The 24590-nt window shown below is 39.4% G+C and overlaps 2 protein-coding genes and 1 long non-coding RNA gene across 3 annotated transcripts; 1 reads left to right on the top strand and 2 right to left on the bottom strand.

Annotated features, from left to right (window-relative positions):
- Positions 1-2389: 2389 nt before the first annotated feature.
- On the bottom strand, positions 2390-4571 carry LOC130714190 (uncharacterized). Its single transcript, XR_009011189.1, has 7 exons — positions 4408-4571; positions 4256-4324; positions 4053-4113; positions 3677-3769; positions 3459-3530; positions 2929-3206; positions 2390-2617 (listed from the first exon to the last, which is right to left on the bottom strand). It is a non-coding gene; the product is annotated as an uncharacterized LOC130714190 (long non-coding RNA).
- Positions 4572-6816: 2245 nt separating this feature from the next.
- On the top strand, positions 6817-8139 carry LOC130712845 (uncharacterized). The gene has a single exon (XM_057562661.1). It carries the CDS (start codon positions 6817-6819, stop codon positions 8137-8139), a length of 1323 nt encoding a protein of 440 aa, XP_057418644.1.
- A 7157-nt stretch (positions 8140-15296) lies between these two features.
- On the bottom strand, positions 15297-18044 carry LOC130714132 (uncharacterized). Its single transcript, XM_057564025.1, has one exon. It carries the CDS (start codon positions 17823-17825, stop codon positions 15534-15536), a length of 2292 nt encoding a protein of 763 aa, XP_057420008.1. The 5' UTR covers positions 17826-18044; the 3' UTR covers positions 15297-15533.
- Between the last annotated feature and the right edge of the window lie 6546 nt (positions 18045-24590).

Genomic DNA, 24590 nt, shown 5'->3' with positions numbered 1-24590 from the left:
ATATAATTATAATTTTTACCAATACTTAATTTTATAATAACGAATAACAAAACCTAATATTAACAAATTACAAATTTTGTATTTAAGCACATATATTGTTGAATTCATATGAGTTATAAAATATCATAGAAAAAATTTACATTAAGACTTAGGGAATTTCATAAGACACACATTATTAGTTTAAATTTGTTGAGTCATTAATCAAGGAATAATTAATATTAACAATAAACTTTAAAAGTTAAAGACCATTCCATAAAAAAACCATATCCATTTCCTTTTGGACTTCATTCATTAATGTTAATTAGTATATAGTTTTCATCTATTAATCTCAAAATTATTTTAAATGAATTTATTGTTATTTAATTCATATGAGTTATGAAATGTCATAGGGGTGAACTTAATATTAAATATGATATCACTAAAAAAATATACATAATAAATACAAAAAAATACAAACATGTGATACCAAAAAAACCCTCCACTTGAACTTCTTCCATTAATATTATTCTGTACTAGCTTTCTACTACTGACCTCAAAATTATTTTAAATGAATTTATTATTATTTATTTCATATGATTTATGGAATGTCATAGAGTACACTTAATATTAAATATGATATCACTCAAAAATATTATACGTAAATACCAAAATAATATCACAATATCACAAACATGTGATGCAAAAAAAAAATCGTCTAATGTCAATAAAAACCCTATCTCTATCTCTTTCCCCTTGAACGTCCTCCATCAATGTTAGTTTTTAACTTTCAACTAATTTATTATTATTTAGTGTATATGATTTACGGAATACCATAGTGTAAACTTAATATTAAATATGATATCACTAAAAAAAATTACATAACTACCAAAATAAATATCACAAACATGTGATGCAAAAAGAAAAGGAAAACCATCTCTATCTCTTTACTTACCCTCATCAATATTAGTCTTGTAACTTTCTACCATTAACCTCGAAATTGTTTTAAATGGATTTATTATTATTTAATTCATTTGAGTTATGGAATGTCATAGGAAAAAATTAATATTAAATATGATATCATTAAAAAAATATATATAGGGAACTTCATATGACAAGTTTAGATTTGTTGAAATATTAATCAACTAATAATTAATATAAATAAAAAACCTTAAAAGTTAAGACCATTCAATCAAAAACTCTTCTAACCCTTCCTCTTGAATCTTGATCTTCCTTTATCAATGCCATTCTATGAACTTGTACTATTAACTTCAAATTATTATAAATAAATTTACTATTATTTGTTTCATGAGTTATAAACCTCGAAAAGACAAACTTAATATTAAATAAGATCTTACAAAAAAAATATCATTTCTATCCGTAAAGTACAATAGAATTTGTATATCAAAAGAATAAATTCAAAACATCAATTAGATAAACAAGGACAAACAACACAAATAAAACATAAATAAACACTTCGAAAAAACCCTAATTATCACAAAAAATATTGTTTTTTCTTTTTTCATATGAATAAATAATTAAAAAAAAACATAAAAAACACAATACAAAATAAAAAAGAATATCCCTGTGCAACGCATGGGTAAAAAGTACTAGTATTTAATATTAAGAAGGTCTTATGTTTGAGTTTATGTATGGAAAATTCATGTTAATAGAACTTATCATACCAAATGTGAATGTTCAGCTTGAATATAAATATATGACACATGCATTATTGGAGTAAAAAATGAAAAATATTTTGGCAGAGCTATTGTTATATTGATTTTATAAATGAAAAAATGTATTAAATCTTTAAAAATAAATAATATTATATAGAAGTATAGAACATATATATGTTTTTTTAAACGAATTAAACACATGGAAATATTAAATATATATCACTGAGATTTTTGCAGATTAATAAAAAAAATTATTTTTCATCGTTTTTTATTTGTTTTTTGAAAGGCAATTTCATAAAGTTTTTCTTTGCTGTTATTCATGTGATGTCACTACAAAAAAATTATTTTTTAGTGGCGGTCTGTTTTTCAATTTGTGGCGGTTGTAAATGATTACGTGGCGGTCACTTGCCCGCCACCTTCCCGGATGCCACAAACGTATTTGTGGCGGTTTTCACTCGACTGCTGGTTTTACATGCCACAACAATTTGCGGCGGTCAAAAGACCGCCACAATGACCGCCACAAAATATTTTAACGACAAATGGGTTCTTTTGAGCTGAAATTCATGTTCTTGAATCATATTACCATCACCTTAAAAAGAGGAAATTTTATTCTTTATAAATTTCATATGATAAACTTATATAAAAGTCAAAGAAGTCACAATTAAATTCTCTATAATACAAAAGACTCATGAAATTTCAACTACTTTTAAAAGTGATCATTAAATTCAGAGTGACCTGCATATATTTTAAATTAATGACATTAAAGTACAGTTGCTCAATTCAGAGTGTCATACTTTAGAAATTGCAAAATCAGCAGATGGAAGAAATCACTAGTTGGTGTAGGAAAAGAATAAAAAATGAGCAATCAGAGAAAGCAACAGCACAAGCAATGTTATTCACGGGTACAAGGGAATCCAAACCAGAACCCAGCATCCGTAAGAGACCACACACGAAGACCTCCCCCTCTACAAATACAAAAGGTCAAACAATGAGGAACACTTTCAAGAAAAAAGAAAGTAAAACATAACCAATGCCACATCAAAACAGATCATCTCTAACAAGGATTCAAAGCACGAGTAGATTCATCTCATACAAAGAGAAGAAGCACAGCATCAATCTAAGTTAAACAGAATTAGTAAAATCAATACAAAGAAAGAAAACAAAATCAGCTCATATAGAGTATAAATAAAGATCAGTCTTCAAGTAGAAGATAGAATAGAGTCTGAGGTTCAAAACTAAATGTACATGTCAGATCCTTTTTAATTGTGCAACAAACCTTAATAGATGTGGATTCTAGAGCTTCCTGCACTTTGGAACTTCTTGACTCCCTGCAAGAGATTTTAACATTTTATCAACAAAAAGAAAAGACCAAATATAAGAAATTGAAAAGGAAAAAAATCTGAGGAAGGTGATAAAATTGAACTTGATAAATTCATTCAACTTATAGAATCAAAGAACAAGCTATAGCTATCATCGGTAAAGGAGTGCTGCAGCTTCTCCACAAGCTTGCATTTGCCTATCAAATATGTTAATGTCAGAACACATGAATACACCCTACACCAAGCACAATCAAAGACAAAGAGACACAGATTAGAACAATAAATTAGTTTGAAATTAGTTGTAAAATTGAAATGGATATATACATATTCAATTATTCATATACCATAGAGGAACTTGTTATTAGATTGAGATTCAGGGTTCTCACTTGTGTGAGATAGAATCATGCTAAATTGAAAGAGGAATGGACATTGATACAAGGCAGATTTCAGGGTTTTCATTGTACTCTAACTTCTTTTTTGTAGTTACCTGGTTCTTAATATTTACCAAAACTAGATGATTCTTCGTTCCCCCAGAAACAAACTCATAGCTCCAATGTACCTGTGGAAATTTTGCAATTACTGAGAACTTACTCTTGATATGCTCTATTGTTATTTATTACCAACAACATGTGTCATTACCATCTCCTAAAGCCTTTTTCTTACAAAATAAATAGTCCAACTTTTATAATTGCACAACTAACATACCTCTGCTACTTTAATTTTGTGTTCCACCTTGATTCTAACTCATGACCAAATTGCATCCGGGAAATCAGCATCATTTAGATGAATGTCATGAGTCTGCATGGAAAAAAGAGTGACTATGTCCCCTATGGCTAATGGCTTGTAATACAATTGGTAAATATGCTAAGCTTAGTACCCAAAAATGATCAACATATTTACATGATGCAGGGTAGAAAAGTCAGGAAATCTATGAATTGACACTTTCTTGACAGAACCCGGTTCTATAACTACTATGCAGCACAATGCTATTGCAAATAACTGTTTATAACAACAAATGACATTTTAGTCACACCAACCATGGCATAAAATTGTAAATGTAAAGCTAGCAGGGAAATTGAACCTGGATAAACAATGAGTAAAGGTTTTTCGGCTTCGTTCTGCAGGTTATAATGGAAGCATTCCTATAAAAGAAGTACAATTTTAAACAGTCACAAAGATATTAGAATATATTATAATCCTAGCACATCTTGAATAATAGCACATAGAAAAATTATATGGAAACAATCAATTTGATTTCTACAAACTGCTGAAAAATAAACTTACCTCCATTCCAGAGTGCACAAAGACCCATATAAAGCCTCTTCACGTGTCACACTATGTTGTTATCACAATCTATCAATAATGGCCACATTAAAAGCACAATAAATTAACAAATTTTGTGACCTGAACAGATAGATTGAAGACACATAACAAACCTCATTTTTTCCTCAATCTACACTCCAGTTCCAGTTGAGATCAACTCCTCTCTGCCTGCAACATAATATAAACTCAGGTTTCAAAGATAGTTAACTATTACACTAAACATTATAAAGGAGGAAAAAAAGACCATTTCTTCTCTCGCAAAGATCTCCAGCCTCAACAAGTTTGCATCTATTCAAGTTACAAATAGTTTCCTTCAAAATTGATAAAAAGCACATACTCAACATGTGGATTATGTTTTCCTGATTCACATTTAACAGTCACACCTATCTTCCCTCTTAGAAAATTTGAGGTGCAAATGAGACCTGAAGTGAATGATAATAATCAGGATCAACCACAGTGAATGAAAGACTTAAACACAAACCCATTGAATTTTTTTACAAATTAGGGATTACAATTCAAGCAAGGTTTAACAATTCAAAAAAAAAGAGCATGAATCAAATGTGATAAGAAAACCTGAAGATCTTCCAGAATCAGTTGAACAAAACAGATTTAAGGTTCGAGAAAGCTAGATAACAGAAGGAAAAACCAAAAAAAGAGATCAAATTAAAGGAAATCTTAACCAGAAAAACAATTAATCCACTATTTCTAATATATATGCATCAAGATTAATATAGTCACACACTTATCTGTAAGTGATCTCAGCTTCAACTGTGATTCCAAAGAGAAATGAAACTCAAAAATCAGAATCAGAGATCAAACAAAGAGAAACCTAATCAAAAAATCTAACAGTCATTGAAGATGGCTGAGCTACAACCGAAGCAAAAATAGAAGAAGAGACTTCCATTGCAGATTCAAGAGCTAGAAAGGAAAACAAATCGCAAATCACAAATCACAAAATGGAGAGAAGACATACATATTTAAGACGAGAATTGCAGAATGAGCGTCGATTGAGAATCACAAATCGCAAATGGAAGAACCAAATCACAAATCGTAAATGGAGATTCTGAGAAGAAAAGGCGCCAATGGATGAAAGAATTGCAAAACGCAAATGGAGATTCAGAGTAGGATTCTATTTCAGAGAAGGAGAAGAATCGCGAAGGTGAAGTTGTCAATGGTGAAAGGCTTCGACGCCACAGTGAAGGTGAGGCGAGAGAGTTGAAAACCTTTCACGACATTTCTCTTTGAAAAACCTAATAAATTTAAATTAAAAAAATGAAAAAATTACTAATAGTGGCGGTCTTTGTAAGACCGCCAGAAACTGCATGCCACTAAAAATTACTTTTTTTGTAGTGTGTGATTTGTTTCACCAAAAGCGAATCTACAAGAAAGAAGGATAATTCCTTTGGTATATTGGGGTATATTCTGTAAGAAATTTGATTCATTTTTTTCAAAGGTGAGAAGGATAATAATACCTTTGGATAATGACCCGCGGTGGAACTAGTTGCATAAAAACGACTAGTTTGTAAACTATGAAAAAAGATGAATGGATCGAAATAAAAATAAATTTGACTAAAGAATTTGACTAAAAAAAATTAGGGCAGTAAATCACTTCCGAAGAAAACTTTTTTTTTCTTGATAAATTAGGTTGCAGGTTTAGGCTTTGCGGCAAGGAATCATGAGGGTTTAATTATGGCTGCTGCTTGTGCTTACCCGGTGGACACTTCAATGGCTCTATTAGCAGAAGCTTTGGCCTTTAGGTGGGCGATAAGCCGATAACGATGGCTTTGGATCTCCATTTTTTGGATGTTTGGTTCAAAACCGATTGCTTGCTGTTGTTTGACACTTGGAATAAAGGAAGACAAGGTTCTTCTTACTTTATGTCTATTCTTAGTGATTGTAAGGATTTGATTTTAGCTTTTAATGGTTTTCATTTTCTTTTGTTTGTCGCTCCGGGAACTATGTGACTGATCGCTTAGCCAATGACTCTTCTAAGTACCCCAACTATGTTTGGATAGAAGAGGTTCCCTCGGAATTTGATGATTTGGTTCAGTCTGATTTAATTGTCAATGGACTGGGCGAGACCCCAGGGTCCCTCGCCTAGGGGACTCAGCCTTAGGCGCGGAACATGCCTGGGCCTTGGGCCGCTCTCCCCAAGGCCCAACCGGCCCATTTAGACAGATTAAAGGCACGAAGGCCCAACCCCAAATCTATAAATAGGGGACGGTTACCAATTGTAAGGGACTCTTGTTTCATTTGGCAATAACAATATTGAAATTCAGTTATATTTTCTCTCTCTAAGCAGTTAAGAGCTCATCTCTCTAAAATCTCTTATCACATTCCACACACTCTTGGCACTATGCCTTGATTCTATATTCTTGGCGAGAACATTTGGCGCCGTCTGTGGGGATCGATAAATTTTGATTCCCGGACTACATGGATCGTGATTTGAAGGAGAAATTCTTTGGTTTTCTGTGAGACATTTCGTCAGTTCTTGATTTTTTGGTGAACGTTCTTCGGTGTCAATGGAAACACGTCGCAGACGACGGGAAGAAGATCCCGTGCGACGACGCGCTTCGCCGTCGCGTCGCGTTCCGGGCCGACCGCGCCACCAAACGATTCACCGCGAGGAAGCAACTCCAGTAACTCCTCCAACTCCGCCCCCGCCTCCTCCGTCTCCAACACCTCCGCTGCCTTCTCCACCGACTTCACCAGAACAAAGAAGGTCGCCAGAGCAGTCACCTGTGGTTTCGGGAGGAGAGACGCAAGCACCTCAAGCTCCGATCTCCAGCCAAGATTGGAGACGCTTGATCAGCAACATCGACGATATAAGGCAACAGAACGACTATCTTCAAGAGCAGCTAGAGTATCGTTACGAGCAGCAGGACGAAGGAGAGCGCGAGGCAGAGGCTGTGGCTGAATTCGAGCCATTTTCAGCAGCGGTGAGGGAAGTGGCCATTCCAGATAATATGAAGAATATAGTCCTCGAAACATACAGCGGAAAAGCAGATCCTAAGGAACACCTACTGTATTTCAATACGAAGATGGTAATCAGTGCCGCTTCCGAAGCTGTAAAGTGTAGGATGTTTCCGGCTACATTCAAGGGAACTGCCATGGCATGGTTCACAACTCTTCCACGAGGATCCATCACCAACTTCCGAGATTTTTCGTCCAAATTCCTCGTCCAGTTCTCAGCAAGCAAGACTAAGCAAGTGACGATCGAGGACTTGTACAACGTGCGTCAGTCTGAAGGAGAGACTCTGAAACAATACGTGAAACGATTCAGTGCTGCGTCGGTAAAGATTGAGGAGTCGGAGCCGAATGCCTGTGCCCGGGCCTTCAAGAACGGTCTACAACCTTGGAAGCTAAATAGCAAACTAAGTCGTAAGCCGGCCAAATCGATGGCGGAGGTGCGCGCGCGGGTGAACACGTACATCCTTGATGAAGAGGACGACGCTTTCAAGCGAAGAAGAGCGAAGGTGGAAAAGGATGGTGATCAAAGGGACGCGTCGCCAGAGGACAAAGCGAGCAAAGACAAGGCTGAAGGGAGTAAAAGGCGAGACAGGAAAGTCCGGACAGTGGAAAAGACAACGAAAGATCCCTTGTATCCGAGGAAGGACAATTTCGAGCGTCGCCGACCCTGGCACCAGGCTGACTCTCGTCAGCGTGGAGAGTCGGGAAAGAGTCTAAGCGCTCATCTAACGGAGCTACTCCGAGAGGTCAAGGCGACCCATGCCGTTGAAGAAGGCGAAAGGGAGGCAGACCCACCGCGACCAAAATCAGATAAGACTAAGTGGGTGAGTACCACCGGTAAGCGGGACATGATACAGGGGATTGTTTCACTTTAAAAAATGAGATCGAGAGGCTCATCAGAGCAGGGCGAGCGCAGCTAAATGACCGCAATGAGCGTTGGAACGGAGAACGACAGCAGGAAAACAGGTACATGAACTCTCGCCAGCAGGATGATCGCCGACGGAAGGATCGTCGCCGCACGCCGAGCGCAGAAAAGAAGGAAACACTGACTACCAAGAAAAAGAATGCAGAGGAAACATTTAATAAAGATCTCGATCCGCCAGTGGGCACAATTAATACAATTGCAGGTGGTTTCGGCGGAGGGGGAGATATAGCTTCGGCGAGAAGAAGACATGTCAGGGCAGTAACCTCGGTGCAATAATACCAAGTTCCTTTTGGTTTCCAGCATCCGGATATAGTGATCTCATCAGCGGATTTTGAGGGAGTCAAAATGCACAAAGATGATCCGGTGGTCGTTATGGTTCGGATCAACAGTTTTAATGTTCGCCGAGTACTCTTAGATCAAGGTAGCAACGCCGATATCATTTACGGGGACGCGTTTGATAAACTGGGATTAACCGATAAGGATTTAATGCCCTATACGTGAACACTAGTGGGGTTCTCAGGCGAGCAAGTGTGGGTGCGGGGTTATATAGATTTAGACACCGTTTTCGGGATAGAGGACAACGCCAAGCTCCTTCGCGTGAGGTACTTAGTGATACAAGTTGTAGCCTCATACAACGTTATCATTGGGAGGAATACCTTAAACCGTTTGTGCGCCGTCATTTCAACAGCCCATCTTGCAGTAAAGTACCCACTACTCTGTGGAAAGGTGGGAAAAATTGTGGTTGATCAAAGAAGGGCGAGAGAATGCTACAATAATTGTCTCAGCATGTACGGAAAGAAAGGAGCAGGCGAGGGACACCAGTGTCACGAGATCGAGATCCAAGAGAAAAGTAAGAACGAGCAAAATAGGTCAAGGAATGAGACGCAGGAGATGGAACCCGGGAGGGTGAAACGACGAAGGAATAGTCAGGGGCAACTTAGGGAAGAAGTCGAGAAGACAGAGTAGGATGGATCGTTCACAGACATCACAGCGGAGGAACGCTGGGCAGGCATAGTGGATGACTTGGAAAGGTATAAGTTCAGTAGAGGTGTGTTGGCGATTGAGCCTAGGCTCACCCTTGAGCAAGAGAGACGATTGGAAAAGCTGGTAGAGGGCAATTTTGACCTCTTCAGCTGGAGTCCGAAGGATGCTACACTTTGGAACCTTCCGCGGTTCAGGACACCAGCCTTTTTGAGCAAGGGACCAGGCGACTGGAAGGGGAAAGCGGCGAGGGGCCGAAGTATGGACTTGGAAGCATCTCAGCGGGAAGTTTATTGACAAGGGTTGAGCAAAGGGCCTGATCGCTTTCGGAAGAGGAGAAGTTCGGCACATTGCGGTAAGAGCAAAGGGAAATCCGTGGCGAGGGAAATGGCCTCCAGGAGCAAAAAGGTCAAGGGTAACAAGCAAAAGAAAGAGTTAGAGGCGAACGGGCATTCTGTGAATGAAGGGATAGCAAGTACCTCAGGGACGAAAGAAGAGGTGATGGGCACCATACTTTGAGGAAAGAGCTAGGCAAGCAGGAGCGCGACAAAGAGGATGGCGACTAGGATTAACCACAAAATTGGACTAAAAAATAAAGATGCGCTCTTTTTCTCCGACACGGGAGTTTTTTAACGAGGCATCCCTCAATGTAAAATTCCAAACAAGTCAAATACAAAAGGATATTCATCAGAAATGCTCCTGGCTCAAATCACTCAACTCTGTTCGCCCGGTGGGAAAAATTCCCCAAAGGTGGCAATCCCAACACGATCTTGATGTCTGGGGATTGCTCCGGGAAAGTCCGGCGCAAACCGACGCTACTCAGATAGCAAAATTCGATCATCATATCACGTTCGCCTGGTGAGAAAATTTCTCCGAAGGTGGCAATCCCAACACGACCTTCATGTCTGGGGATTGCTCCGGGGAAGTCCAGTGCGAAACGCTGATTTCTCGTTGGCGATGTGTGCGGGAAAGCGACTTATCCCAAAAATGGGGCAAGTCCCTTATCCCCTTAGTCTCCCCGAAATCTGGGAATAAGAGACCTCCCCGAAATATGTGGCGAGAATATAAACTAGGCGTTAGTCTGGGTAAACTCATATGGCCATTGGGCCCCCAGCAGTGTAAGCCCTTGGCGGGAAAAAACCGTCGAGGCCGTACCTGCTCTTACGGGAAATATTGGTGCGAAGAAAAGCCTCGGTTCAAAAGCTGAGAAAAAGTCCTAGTTTCTTTGGCACACCTTCAAAATCTCTACACGAATGAGCAAAAAGAAAAACTAAGCCTAAAAGGCAAACGGAGAACACAAAGCGATGGAATTTAAGGCAGAGCCTAAAACGGCGACGAAAAACTCGAAAATAAAACCATGCACAAAACAAGTTAAAGGAATACAAAGATGAAATTCAATTACCAAAAAAAAAGTGCATACAATTAGTACGAATATAACTATGTTGCATTAACATTTCTCCCTCATCTTTTCTTCCTCAGTTTCAGCAAAGTGCTCGGCGGAATAGCCTGGGGGATCATCTCGACCAACAAGCCCATGAGGAATAACTTTCTTGAAAGCTCCCATGCCATCAAGGTTGATTCCTTTGTAGAGATGTTGAACTTGAGCTTTGGCAAGCAAGAAACCACGACCTCGCTCCTCCAAAATTTCAACCGCAGCGCCAGCCATGGACCTAGCCTGAGAAGTCTTGATTTGCGAGTCCCTCTCGGCGAGGGCCCGTTTCTTTTCCTCGAGCTGCAACCTCACGTCGGCGAGAGACTCGTTCGTTTCCCCTAGTTCACAGAGGAGGGACGCGATTTCCCGATCCTTGAGGATGCAAGTGGCCTTGCCGGCGTTGATTGACTCTATCTTTGCGTTCACATCCCGTCGCAGTTCAAACCAATCCAGCTCCAAATCTTCCATCCTATCTTTACAAGCTGATAAGTCTTCCTCATGGCGGTTCAGCTCTATGCATAAGTTTGCCTGCTTGTTGGTTTGAGCCACCATTTGGGACAACATCTCGTCATACTTGCGGTGCGCTTCTTGCGCCGCTGCCTGGTAGCCTTCCACCTCCTGCTGGAGTTTCTCCATCTCTAGAGAAGAAGTTGAGCCTTGAGACAGTTGAACGAAGAGACACCCTGGTTTGGAGTGGAGCCTGCTTGATCACCAGTGGAAGTGAAGACGAAATCAATAGGAGAAGTCCGCTGGTTTGGAGTGGAGCCTGCTTGATCACCAGTGGAAGTGAAATTGGCCTTGGAAGAGGTTTGGCAGGGAGATGACGGGGTGTGATGAGCAAGGTCTTCACCCTGTGGGTCTACCAGGCGGGCAAGCAAGGTTTCATCTAGGGTCTCCTCGACTTGAGGAGGCGGGCCATCAGGGGAGAGAACCGCCGAAGAGACCCCCTTCAGATTTGGCTCGCCGATAGCAATTCCTCTAGGGCAGGGAGAGGGTTCAGCGTCGCCTGGAGACGCGTTTTCCTCACCCCCCAAAGCTTGAAGGGAAGCAGCAGCGTCGCCAGTCTTGGATCTTTTCACCTTTCTCTTCTTTTTTCTCTCTTTCTGAGGAGAGGGAGCATCAATACCAGGGGCACCCCTTTTGGATTTCTCTTAAGGGTAAAGGTTGGACGGTATCCTCCGGCGTAGGTTCGGGCCCTTTTGGAGAGGGGACGGCCTTAGCCACCTCGGCGGAGGGGATGGTGGTAGTGGGGGAAGACCCCCTGACTCTCTTCGCAGGAGGGGTAGCGATTTCGGCGTCTGAACTAGCCGCGGTGCGTTTCTGTTTCACTCCCTCGGTGTTAAAGGTGGGAGGAAATTTGGGAGAATCAGCGGCCAAAGCACGTTGCAGCGAGGCTTCGGTGAAATTGAACCCCTCCAAGAGTGAGCGGAGGGAGCCGCTGCGGACAGCCTCCAACAGTTGGGAGCACTCAAAGATGGGGAGTCCGGCGAAAAGGCCGATGGTGGCTTTGTCCTCGCTGCTCAGCGACGAGTCAGTTGGCGGGGGAACATCACAAGGACTCTTCGTCCAGTAAAGGGGAAACAGAACAGATCCATCTCGTCGGGTGAAGGCTTCAGGGTAAGAGGGATGAACGGTCACACGGAAATAGCGTCGCCCGGGGCCCTTCTTAACGTTACTCTTATAAAGGTAAAAGCGCTGCCGACCTGAGCGGGATTTCAAGGAAATCCATCCGGGAGTTTCCGTCTTCAGGCATTTTAGGTCTACCCCATAAAAGTAGAAAAAGTGTGAGGCTTTTGCTTCGAGGCCGATAGCTTCGCAGAGGATCTCGAAGCAACGGATGAAGGCCCAAGCATTCTGATGGAGTTGGCAAGGGGCCACGTTGATTTCCCTCATGACTTGGCAGAGGAACGGGGAAAAGGGTAATTTGATTCCTAACTCAAGGTAGAAATATTCATAGACATAGAAGAAATGTGGCCGTTTAGCCTTTTGTTCAAGCCCACGACACCTCCAGGGGCGACGAATGTCCAAGCCTGGGCCGATGATGAGGGTATCCTCCAAAGACTTCTCACGGCAGAGCCCTCCGACTTTACGAATTGACTCGGCGATGGACTCGTCAGTAGACAGCTCGGAGGTTTGACAAATGGCCGCATGCTTAGGCTCTTCAACTGTGGGCTGGGGAAGATTGATGAAAATTTGTCGCCAAAAGGCATCTTTCTCATCTTCGTTAAGGGGAGTTCCCTCGGCAGGAGGCGTAGCCGTCGGGGCAGGAGTGGGGGGCGCTGAGGCAGCACTTCGGGATCGGGAGGACCTATGAGTACGGCGCTTGGAAGTCATTTCTGAGAATGAAGGGAGAAGGCTAACATGAAATGTTGAGTTGATGACTTTTGGATTGTCGCCGGATGTTCAAGAATGGCGAAAGTGGAGAAGAAAGAAAGTTTTAAAGTAGGAATTAAGAGTCGGTTTGGAAATCGTGTCTATCATGACAAAGGTGGAATGATTACTTAGGAAACGTGGCATTAATCCCGAAAAAGTAAAGGCAGCGTGTTAGGCGAAAAGTTGTAACCGTTGATGCTGATTGGTTCAAATTCAAAAAAAATGTCAGGGTTTTGACATAACGCATTAAATGGAAGGTACCGTAACGGAAGCTTATTGGTTGAAATTCGGGTTGACAGGGTTCGCTGGGATTCGAAAAGACATTTCAGAAGTGGCAGTTGAAATTCAGTGGATTTGCTGACTTAAAAACTACTTCAGGGCGCAACGCATGGCGAACGCACGACACCCGTCAAAGTCTCATGATTTAGGGCACGTGCGCAGTGCTGGCAAGGCGAGCAGGTCAAGTGCCATCGCCCTGGGACTGTTTGTGGACTCAGTTTGCCTAGGGAAGGGATGGTGCAGCGAAAAGTTTAGAATACGAAGGTTTTTGACTTTGTTCTTCCAGCCATGTTGGCAATTGTTTTTTCATTTTGTTAAAAACTTTAGGTTTTATCATTGTTTAGTCTTTCATAGTCCTCGCCTTGGTTTCTTCTGTTTAAAGACACACTTAGCTCTCATGCTTCGAGCTCGGTGTCTTGTGGACTGGGCGAGACCCCAGGGTCCCTCGCCCAGGGGACTCAGCCTTAGGCGCGGAACATGCCTGGGCCTTGAGCCGCTCTCCCCAAGGCCCAACCGGCCCATTTAGACAGATTAAAGGCACGAAGGCCCAACCCCAAATCTATAAATAGGGGACGGTTACCAATTGTAAGGGACTCTTGGTTCATTTGACAATAACAATATTGAAATTCAGTTATATTTTCTCTCTCTAAGCAGTTAAGAGCTCATCTCTCTAAAATCTCTGATCACATTCCACACACTCTTGGCACTATGCCTTGATTCTATGTTCTTGGCGAGAACAGCCAATTTGGCCACTAGATTTTTTCTTAATGGAATATGCTTAAAAAAAATACTTCAATAACTACTATTGTTGATTTTGTATACTCCATCTAGTAATATGTATTAATGGTTGAAGAGTGTTTTAAAAAAATATGTATTGCTTATCAAAAAATAATCTAGTAATATGTATTAAAATCTTACGTGTCACAGAATATGTGTCACTTAAGGTATTACACGGTATGATAATGAATAGTTGAGAGTAGTATAAGTTTGATCAATATTTAAACGAAAAAAGAAATGTAAATAGGTCCTCAGTCGTAAAGTATTTTTGGATATGCACCCTCTTACCCGATTACTTTCGGCCACCCATCTCTATCGCGGTCGTTGTTGTCGCTACCACCATTATCAAAATCATTTCTTCTTCGTCTCCGTCGCGACAACTACCACATAATCTCTTTGAGAATTTGTGGACATACATCTATGGTCTTCCTCTGCGGTGGTGATTTTAGCTACAAGAGTGATGAAGGAAAAGGCTCAGGGGAAGGATAAACCTGGCGTTTGAGGGATGCTTCTAACCCTAGATCCCAATAGGGGCTCCAAGAGACAAAAACAATGGGAAGGGGAGAAAATAGAGGGAGGGGGGAGGGAGAGAGAGAGATCATGGGGGGAGAGATGGCGACGAATGCTACGATTGGAGGACCGAACGGTTGTGCTTCGGTGACAGCACCACTGGCCGCATGTGATGGATATTGTGGTGATCCGTGTTGTGGTTGTGGGGAGGTTGCAACAGTGATCCTTCGATGAAAAAGAGGTTGTAACGATCTCATTCGTGGCTGAAGATATCTTAGACTTCTCTAAATAAAATTAATGTTTTTTGTTATTTATTTTATTATTTAAATATCTAAATTAATTAACTTTGAGTGTACAAGAAATATTTCATTAGCATCTTTACTTAAATGGTGTTAACTTATTAGACAAGGTGAGATGAACTGGAGTGTTAATTTTATATAAAAATGAAATTGGGTGTCATTTTGGCAAACCTTAAAAGAGGAAGTGTATTTTACTCACGTATTTTTTTTCCTTTTCTCGGTCTGGGTGCAATTGGAAAATTGGGATGTGGACTAATTATTTTTGTTGGCCATATTGCACTAGACCAGCACAAAAGAAATAGAGATGGTGCCGGGGACATGAATACACTTTCAAATTTCGCCATACTTGTAGAGTATGTTTAGATTAACTTCTTTTTTCTCATAATAAACTCTGACATCTAGAACCTACTCACTTAGTTTCTCGCCAGAATTAATTTCGACTTGTAGAAAGATATATATACAAATATGCACTTAATAGAAGATTTGTTCAGCATACTATTAAATTGTCCAGCAACAACTAATGATTTACTGTACAATTTCTAAGCATTCTGTTTCACACAAATGATGATTGCACTCACAGGCTAACATATTGATGCGGATATTAGCTTGTGTAAATTTTATGCATCTAGCAAAAACAGAAAGCTTTATCAGCAGCTATTGTACAAAATTGCAAATCACCATTACCTGTGGCTTTTAGTCAATATTTAGGCAAAGGTCATTTGATTTGTGAGGAGCTTTCTGGGTGAAGCAGTCACTCTCCTCCATAGAAGATGGATCAAAAGGCAAAAAACTGCATTGCTTATGCATCAAACGCCAATCTTCAATATACGTCCCTCTGCAGAAATCTACATTTGGAAATGCTCTCTTTTCTAGCATTTCTATGATCTTCTTGGTTTTACCAAGAATGTAAACTGCATATCTGACACTATCCTCCCTCTCTTCAATTGCGCTGTTCAAGCACTTGGTGGATATAACATGAGGCAGGTTACAGAGACATGCACCCAAAATATCTGAAATCATCACTGTCAGTTCTTCAAACAACCTCTCACTGTTACTGTCTTCTATGATTTTGTGATTCAAGAGAGTGGTTTTGCTTATTCTGTACATGGAGTTAGATGCCAATAATTTGATGGGCCATTGTGAAGGACTTAGCTTCATGCAAATGTGATGGTATTTGGCTTTAAATTTCTCACACCTAGTTTTTGCAGCTTCAACTAGTCTCTCAAGTGTTTCTTTGGGGCTCTGATCTTGAATTGAGAGCTTACAAAGATCCACATCAAGCCACTTATCATAGAGATCCACTCCAAGCCACACAATTTCTGCTGCAGTCCTGAGTTTGCTTAATTTCCCTTCTTTGTCAATGTTATCTTCTATGAACTTCACATAGGGGAGTCCTTGATTTAGAGTACTAATCAATTTTCTCACTGAACCCCTATCAATGTTGGGAAGTGCAACTACAATGCTTGCTAGTGTCACCAGAGGAAGTGACCAACTATAAGGAGCTTCAACACCCTGCAATGAAGGAACTTGGTCACTGTCAAATGTTCCCACTCCCTTAAACCCTTGCAAGAGTGTACATTTTTTTAACAATTCAATCACAAGTTTGGGCTCCTTCTTTTCGCCTTGTTGAACCCAATGATTAGTCGCATCGCGATTATTCTTCAGCATCACCCCAACTAGCTCTTCCTCACCTTCAAGATGCAAAACAAAGCATCTCAGATCCATCTTCGGACCGGGCCTCGACGACTCGGTTCCTGAGCAAATGCTTGAGACACTACAACGAAATTTAGACCTCAAATTCTTGCAGTAACCGCAACATGCCAACACCACACTCATAATGGAAATCGACACGAATTGCGTGGCTTTACACATGATCACAATCCCAATCTGAAGCCTAATGCAGAAACACAACAAGAGCAATTTCACATCATGAGCTAATTTTCTGCACTGCCGATTCTGTATCCGAACACCGAGAGGCCTTTCTTTAATCAGCACAAGCCTATCAGTCCAGTAGCTTTCTACTTGCAACCATCTTTTACAACTCTTGCTTCTAATACTGGGGCACCTGTAATTTATAGCAACAAACCATCTAAACGCAGGGGCAATAGTACCGACCGCAACCGCGACAAGCTGAACTATGAGAATCAAAATAGTGGACCATTTATAATCACTCTCACCAGTGCAAAACTTAAAAGACCATGGCATCAAGTAAGATCGAAAAACCGCCTCGGCTAAAGTCAGAGTACTCAGAAGACAAAAACCACCAGATGCAGTACACAACACTGACCTCCCAAGCACAAATTGAGGGCTGCTAGTGTGTGCCATCATCCAAAACTTCATCAATTCATCTCTGAGCTTGTTAATTACTCGTTTCGCTTCGTGATCCTCATCGATTTCATTCCAGCATTCCCTCAGCGCTGTTTCATTGATTTTGTACTTCAGCTCCAAGAAATGCTTCATTTTGGTAACACACAACCCAGACGAGGTCATAGTCATCAAGATAACAAGCATGAGAAACATGATCACAGCATGTTCCTCCCAGAATTCATAGATAACTCCAGTACCGAACTGTATGCAGATGTTGACAATCATGGTAATGACGAGTATCCCAACGGCGACGATGTTCATCATGGTTTCTTTGTTGTCGGTGCCGCCGAGTGACGGCATGGAATTGGCCATGATGGTGCAGATCATGGCGCTGTTGCTGAGCTTTGCTAGCTGGTCATGGCGGTGAGGCATGGGGGTGTTGAGGTCGACGGAGAGTTTTACCGCGACGGCGATTAAGGCTAAGGTGGTGGCGTTGAGGCAGAAGTACTTGCAAGGGAACCAGAACTTGCGGCGGCGGATTCCGTGGATGAGATCGGCGGTGATTGCTATGAGACAAGCGAGAGATGCTGCTGCTATGTAGATGCCAATCCATGGCATGGGTCTGCTGAACTTTGTGACGTCCATTGATCCCTCGCTGTTGCAACCGATTACTGCCATTTTCAGAAGTTAATCTTCTTCTTCTTCGAGTTTAGTTCTTGGTTTGAAGCTGCTGTTTCTATTTGCTGAGGTTGTAGACTTGTAGTGTGGTTCAACTAGCACCTAACGTTGTTTCAGTCAGGTCAAGCATGAAGCATCTAAATTCTAACGCTGTATTTTCAACCACATTTTTTGTTCCTTCTAAATTTGACTAGTGTAGGATCAGATGTTTCTAGGAGTTGTTGATAATATTTTGAACACAATTAAAAAGAGTTGTCTAAGTCAGTATCAGAAAAAATTACTCTAATCTTAAATGTCATGATTTAGAATTTCCTAAGAGAGATGCCAAAAATATTATTGAATTTGAACCACCTATATATGTTAAAATAATTAATCCCAATATTCATGACAACCCAATTAAAAATTATTAATATCAATATGAAAGAATAAAAAGGAACCTAAGAAGTAAACTACAGACACTTCAGACATGATTAGGTAGCTAAAGAAGAAACTAGAGACACTTCGGACATTATTAGTTAGCTAAAGGGCCAAATATGTTGGAATTTAGACCATTCTCTTTTGTTGCCATTTTAAATCACTTTATTATATCCAAAAAATTATATATATTATTTTATCTCATTGAGTGAGACTATATGACTATTTTATTTTTTTATACATCTTATTAAATACAAACTTTGACGTGTTTAACTTATGATTCTTTCTTTCTTTCAAAAAAGCTATGATTATTTGGAAGACGTTGATGAAGTAGGAGATGACGCACGGCGGCTTTTCAACTGGAGTTTTTTTGTTTTCAACTTTTGTGACCATTTCAAAAAGGTGTAAAATTTGGAATCAGAGGCGGAGGGTGCCGACATCTACTGACTTGTAAAAAAATAATTTTGTCGTGTAGATAATTAATATGTTCCAGTTCATACACATTCATGGCATTTATGGAAACAACAATATGCAGATAAATAGAGTGAAAATGGAGTGACTTCAAGCTTCCATTGACGATGAAGCTATCAAAGTTGGGAGGTTGAGCAAAGATTGAAGGAAAACCATTATGGAGCCAGAATGATAAGTTGTATATTTGTTTCAACCATTACCTTCTTAATAGGTTGATGTTGTAGTTGACATTATTGAAAAATCACGATTTTCAAGATTAACTTTGGTGGTGATAGAAAACCTTCAAGGATCTTCTCATATCTGATTGAAAACCTTTTGGATTCATATTTATATATTCTAAAAGATTAAGGATTTAAATGATAGTTTTAAAAGGGATTTAATTAGGAAATAAGCCAAATTTTGAGGACCGAATCAAGGAAGGTTGGAAGAGTCTAGAAACACTAAAATGGGCTGGAAATTTCATTGGTTTGGGCTTCTTCTTGGGGAGAAAGAAAAATATTTAATGTTTGGCTCTCACCCCTCACTATAAATAGAGCCTTTCCCCCTCTCATTTCTTCACACCAAGAGCTCTCCTCTCCTCTGCATTTACGTGAGCTCTCTCTCCCTCTCTTTCTTTTCATTTTATTTTTCTTGCTTTGTTTTATTCCTTGATCAAGGTGATGTTGGTCATTCTGAGTATGCTCTGTTGTTGCGGTATAAACTGATCTGCCACATCCAGAAAATAATGATCATTTAATTGAGTAGTCAAGGAAAACTTTGTGAAAATGGTCTTTTTCTTCAAAGTGTTCTTATGATGTTCTCCCATATTCATAGAATATTTTTTTAGAAAGAGTCTTTGATCTTGGGTGGATTGAACCTATCCGAAAATTATGTTTTTCTTCGAAAGTTCTTCAAGTGTTCTTATGATCTTCAAGCAAAATGTTTTAGAAAAGAATGTTTGATCTTATGAAAGAAATGGTTTCGGATTTTCAAGGTTTTATTTGGGGGGGGGGGGGATTTCGTGATCAATAAGGGGATGGGCTTATGATCGATTCGATTGTTCGATTAGTAACGTTACTATGTTCGTTCGTTGGTAGGAAATTTCCAAGTTTAGACCTAGCTTCAAGGAGCAACCCGAGATTTCTAGGAAAGCGTACCTTTGAGGTAAGGGCACTTCAGCTATGATTGATTGTGGATGTATGATTTTGAAATGTTAAGGACCTTAAGCTAGATGAATATGCTAGTAAGGGCACTTCGGCCTCGGCCTAGATAAAATCTTCGCGGTTGTGAATGTTAGAAAGCATGATGCTAGGACTATCGATGATGTATATGCTAGATATGCTATGTGATAATAATGCAATAAACGTTAGCTAGTGTTATTATGAACATGCCTATATGCCTAGGGTGTTAGCTACATTTATTGATATGCATGCAAGTTATTATGCAATGATATGTTGTTCATAAGAGATGAACGTGATAGGCTTAGGGCCTAGTGATGATGACTGACTTGCATTGCATGCATTGTGGACCAAGTGACCTGGACTGGGCTTGGTTGGCCACGGCTAGTGACCTGGACTAAGCTAGTCCAGGGTGACATTCAGGGGAGGCCCTGAATAAGGACGAACATGAAACGGCAGTGCATTGGAGAGGTCCAACCCCGATCATCAAGCTGTTGGGCAGTGGTGCGTTGGAGAGGCCCAGCCCCGATCGTGGAGTCGTGTTCGTCCAGCCTTTCCAAGAGGGATCGGCTTATGGATATGCAAAGCGTCGGCATGCATGTGCACAAGCATTGACTAACAATAATTTAGAGCTACGTGATAGTTCCACATACTTGTGCAACTTAGAACTTAATATAGTTCCCCTATTTGTGAATGTTAGCTTAGGGAAGAACTGGTGATTGATACGGTAGTACACCCTACTTATGATATGTGTGTGTTAGAAGTTGACCTTGCTTGTTTGTTGTTTGGGGCGCTTAACGCCTAGACAACAAACATTCATGTGATCAGTCGAGATGCAGCCCTATACCTGCTTGATGTGGACGATGACAAGACCCGAGACATCGACCACGCGACTAATGGTTCAACAATGGGATTGGCGAGAGAAGAGGATGCGAGACGATGTGATGCAAGCGTTGGAGGAGGCCTTGGAGGGCACGCGGCCTATGAGTCGGGTATTGAGTGTGATAATTGAGTCTGTACTTGGGGTGAGTTGAGTTTGTTTATAGGGTTCGAACCTAAGCTAGAGACTTTCTTGTTGTGTTAGCTCGGTGGCGGTCGAACACTAGTTTAATCATTCTGTTTTAATTTGAAAGAATCATTGTACGCTTCCAAAACTTTTATTAATAAAATGAATTATTCAGTCTATTTTTCTAGTTACTACTTTTTTTTTATTTGTAAGCTATGTTTCGAAAAGGTTTTTATTTCGGCTGAAATTTACCCACATTTTCGAAAAAGATTAATAAAATGACCCCCGAGATTTAGGGATGTTACAGCAACCACCGTTCTTTACCCGATCTGAGACCTCCAACCACAAAATCGAAGCCTCCTTTCCTTCTCCCCTTCCTCTGGAACCCACATCCACCCCTTTTTCTTTACCAGATCTGTGCTTTCTTGTTATTGATAAAGTGGAATAAATAATTGGGTGAGGGTCGTGTGTGGGTTGGAGGTGGCGTGAAAAGGTTGGTGATGGTCGTGGGTGGGTTGAAGGTGGGTTTTGGGTGATAGGTTTTGAGTTGGGGGTATCGTGGAGAGGTTGGTGATGGTGGTGGGTGGGTTGGGGTGGGTTCTGTGTTCTGGGTGGTGGTGGTGGGTTATGAATTGCTGGTGGCTTGGAGAGTGGTTGGTGATGGTGGTGGGTTCTGTGTTGGTGATGAATTTAGGGTTTTTCAATTTCATTCATATGAATCTAATAATCTTGAGTTTGTTGTTTTGCAAAACTGATCTATTATAAAATTTTGTTGTTATATAAAAGTAAGGTTTGGTTCCTGATCAATTATTTCATACCATAGCCTTACATCAACACTGTCATCTGCTTTCAAGTTCTGCTTTTTTCTCGGAGAAAAATGAATTGAGTGGTTGTTGTGGCTGAATGGAGGATGAGGGGATCAAAAGACAATGATAGGTTTTCGTTACTGTAGGGTTGGTACTTGTTGGTTCTAAAGAAGAATTCAAGATGTGTAATGTCTGTTGTGCTATGTTTCCAATGTTCTGTTTTTTATTTTAGTTTTTATTTGATATCTTTCTATCAATCCTTAGAAAGAGAGACAGGTAAGTGTGAAAATTATTAACATATTTTTACAAAAAAAATTAGGGATTTTATTATGTTTTTTTTCTGCTTAAATAAATGAGTTGGAATTAAAAAATAAAGTTTTATAATTTTTCAATTTAAAAAAAATGCCACGTGGAATTGCTGACTAGGATAAAATTGAAGTCTCACACTCTTTGTTCTTAATTGAATTAAAAAAATTTCTTAGGGCCCAATTTGATGAATTTTTTTTAGGGATTGGAACTGATTCCCTTTGTAATTCCAAGGGTCATTTGACCCTTTAAGCCTTCTTTCAAATATAGAAAACTAAAATTCCAGCACTATCTCTTTAATTTTTTACGCTAATGATAAAACTCTAAATAGTAAAGAAAATATTTTAAATTCAACTTCTGATTTTTCTTTTATGTTTATTTGACATGTACCGCTTAATGTATAAAAGAACAATAAAAAATATAACGAGCTGAGTGTGAATTACTGTAAATGCTTTTAGGTAAACACTATTATTCTTCTTCATTTTTGTCAAGAAGCTCTACCAAACTTAACACTATCACATTACTACTCTAAAAAAAACTACATTATGTCCTCACGGCCCAACACACAATCATCGGCCCACACACATCTAACCCTACCCTATATAAGTTAAAATAGTGTACACTTCAAAAAGGTAAAGGGAGGCTGCCGCATAGCGAAGCACAGGGTGAAAGAGAAAAGAAAAATGAGAGAGAGAGAGAGAGAGAGAGAGAGAGAGAGAAAGAGAGAGAGAGAATGTGAGACTACAAGAGATGAGAAAAGAGGGAAATAGTTGGAAGAGGTATGTGTATATATAATTCTTGAATTTCATCTCGATCTCTTTCTCTTTCTTGATTTCTGTTGTTGATGATGTTGTTACAGGATCGAAGTTGTTAAAGGATCGAAGTTAAAGCTTGAAATTTTCTAGACCTGTTGGTGATGTGTCTTGATTTTGTGATGATGATGTTACATGATCAAATTTAAAGCTTGAAATTTTCTAGATCTGTATTTTTTTTTCTCTTTCAATTTCTCGGCCTGTCTCTGATCTCTTTCTCAAGCCCTAGGTTTAGTTAACCCTAATTTTTCTTGAAAAGGTATAGTTAACCATCATTTTTCTAAGATCAAAAGTTTAGTTAACCCTAATTTTTATTGAAAATATTTAGGGGCCATGGCCCGCTTGTTCCGCTAGAAGATCTGCCTCTAGACAAAGGAGAATCTCATAAGTACCCCTGATGTAAGTTTGTTGTTTCTCCTTCTTTGAATCTATTCATTTAACATATTGAACCGGACTCCTTCAAAGCAAAATAATAATACAAACTTTACTTGCTTCACTCTCAGATTTGTTCATTTTGCCTCTTTAGATGCCACATAAACTATGTTGTGTCTTTTGTGTTGCATGCTTTCTTTGATTTCCCTTTTATTTTTTAACGCTAATTTTTTTTTTGTGAGTATCTTTACTCTACAGGTTTAGTAAGAAAAATGGTTCATTTTGTCAAGACTAAGGTAAGTCCTCTTTTCTTATGTATGATGCTTAATATTTGATTTTGGTGTTAGATTATTCAATATTTAGCAATTGTGATTGCTGCATTGGTATACTATATCTTTTATAATTTTTTTATTTGGATAGTTTGTTCATTATCTCTCTAACTATTCAAGACATTTAAGTGAGAGGGAAGTGTATAAAGGCATGTTTATGACATAGATGAATGAGGTGTCAATTATTTGGAGTTCCATTACACTATGACCAATCAATTTTATATTAGATTGTTGAATAGAAACCTCACTCTTATCGATTTACATTGAGAATTTTATTGAAAATTTGAACAAATTTTGTAGGTGAAATTGAATTTGTTTGTTAGGAGGAGGAAGATTCATAAATTGTCTTAGGGAGAGAAATACATTCCCACTTTGATGTGCTCTTCCTAATCGATCTTACATTTTGTTTCAGGATCCATAATCTGTGACAATGACATAGTGTTATGTATTCTACTTGACGATACTTGTGTTATTGTAATACTATATTTCTTTTCATGTATGTTATCCCAACTACTGATTTTGATCATTTCTTATATTTGTTTTTGTGTAGTTCGAGGTTCATAGAGGGTTTAACTAAAAACGCAACACTTCAGAGCGTGGAAAAAGATATGTGCTAAGAGGAGAACACAAAAGATTCTTTTAGAGGTTGAAGGCAGAGAGATAAGTAATCTAGAACTCATTATTTCTTCAAATTTCACTTTCTTTGTTCATCGATTTCTTCAATTTTTAATTGTGGGCATCACCTCTACTTTTCATTAAAAGAGGAAAAATCTTTAATGATAAACACATACAACAACAATAACATTGGATTCATGAAATTCAAATGCTAAGTTAATGAAAAAAGTCTTTTTGTTTTAAGAAGAAACCTTATGTAATGTTGACCAATTTGCATATCAAAACTTTTCATTGAAGGTTGGATTTTAAGAAACAAAACACTATACTAGTACTATTACTCATGAATTGATTGCTTTTATTGATGGTAATATTTGTGACTTGTGAGCATATAGATATCATACCCAAATTAAGATGAATTTTGATGATAATTTTTTTTAAGTTTTCACAAAATCATCCTATAGAAGCTTCACATAGATG

Source organism: Lotus japonicus, chromosome 4 (assembly GCF_012489685.1).
Source record: "Lotus japonicus ecotype B-129 chromosome 4, LjGifu_v1.2".
NCBI lineage: Eukaryota > Viridiplantae > Streptophyta > Magnoliopsida > Fabales > Fabaceae > Lotus > Lotus japonicus.
The sequence above is the reverse complement of the archived record's forward strand: the minus strand, read 5'-3'. Positions and strand labels throughout refer to the sequence as shown.

What these genes read in the sequence shown, in the direction of transcription:
- LOC130712845 (XM_057562661.1), top strand. Translation starts at nt 6,817, where the DNA reads ATGGAAACACGTCGCAGACGACGGGAAGAAGATCCCGTGCGACGACGC.
- LOC130714132 (XM_057564025.1), bottom strand. Translation starts at nt 17,825, where the DNA reads ATGGCAGTAATCGGTTGCAACAGCGAGGGATCAATGGACGTCACAAAG.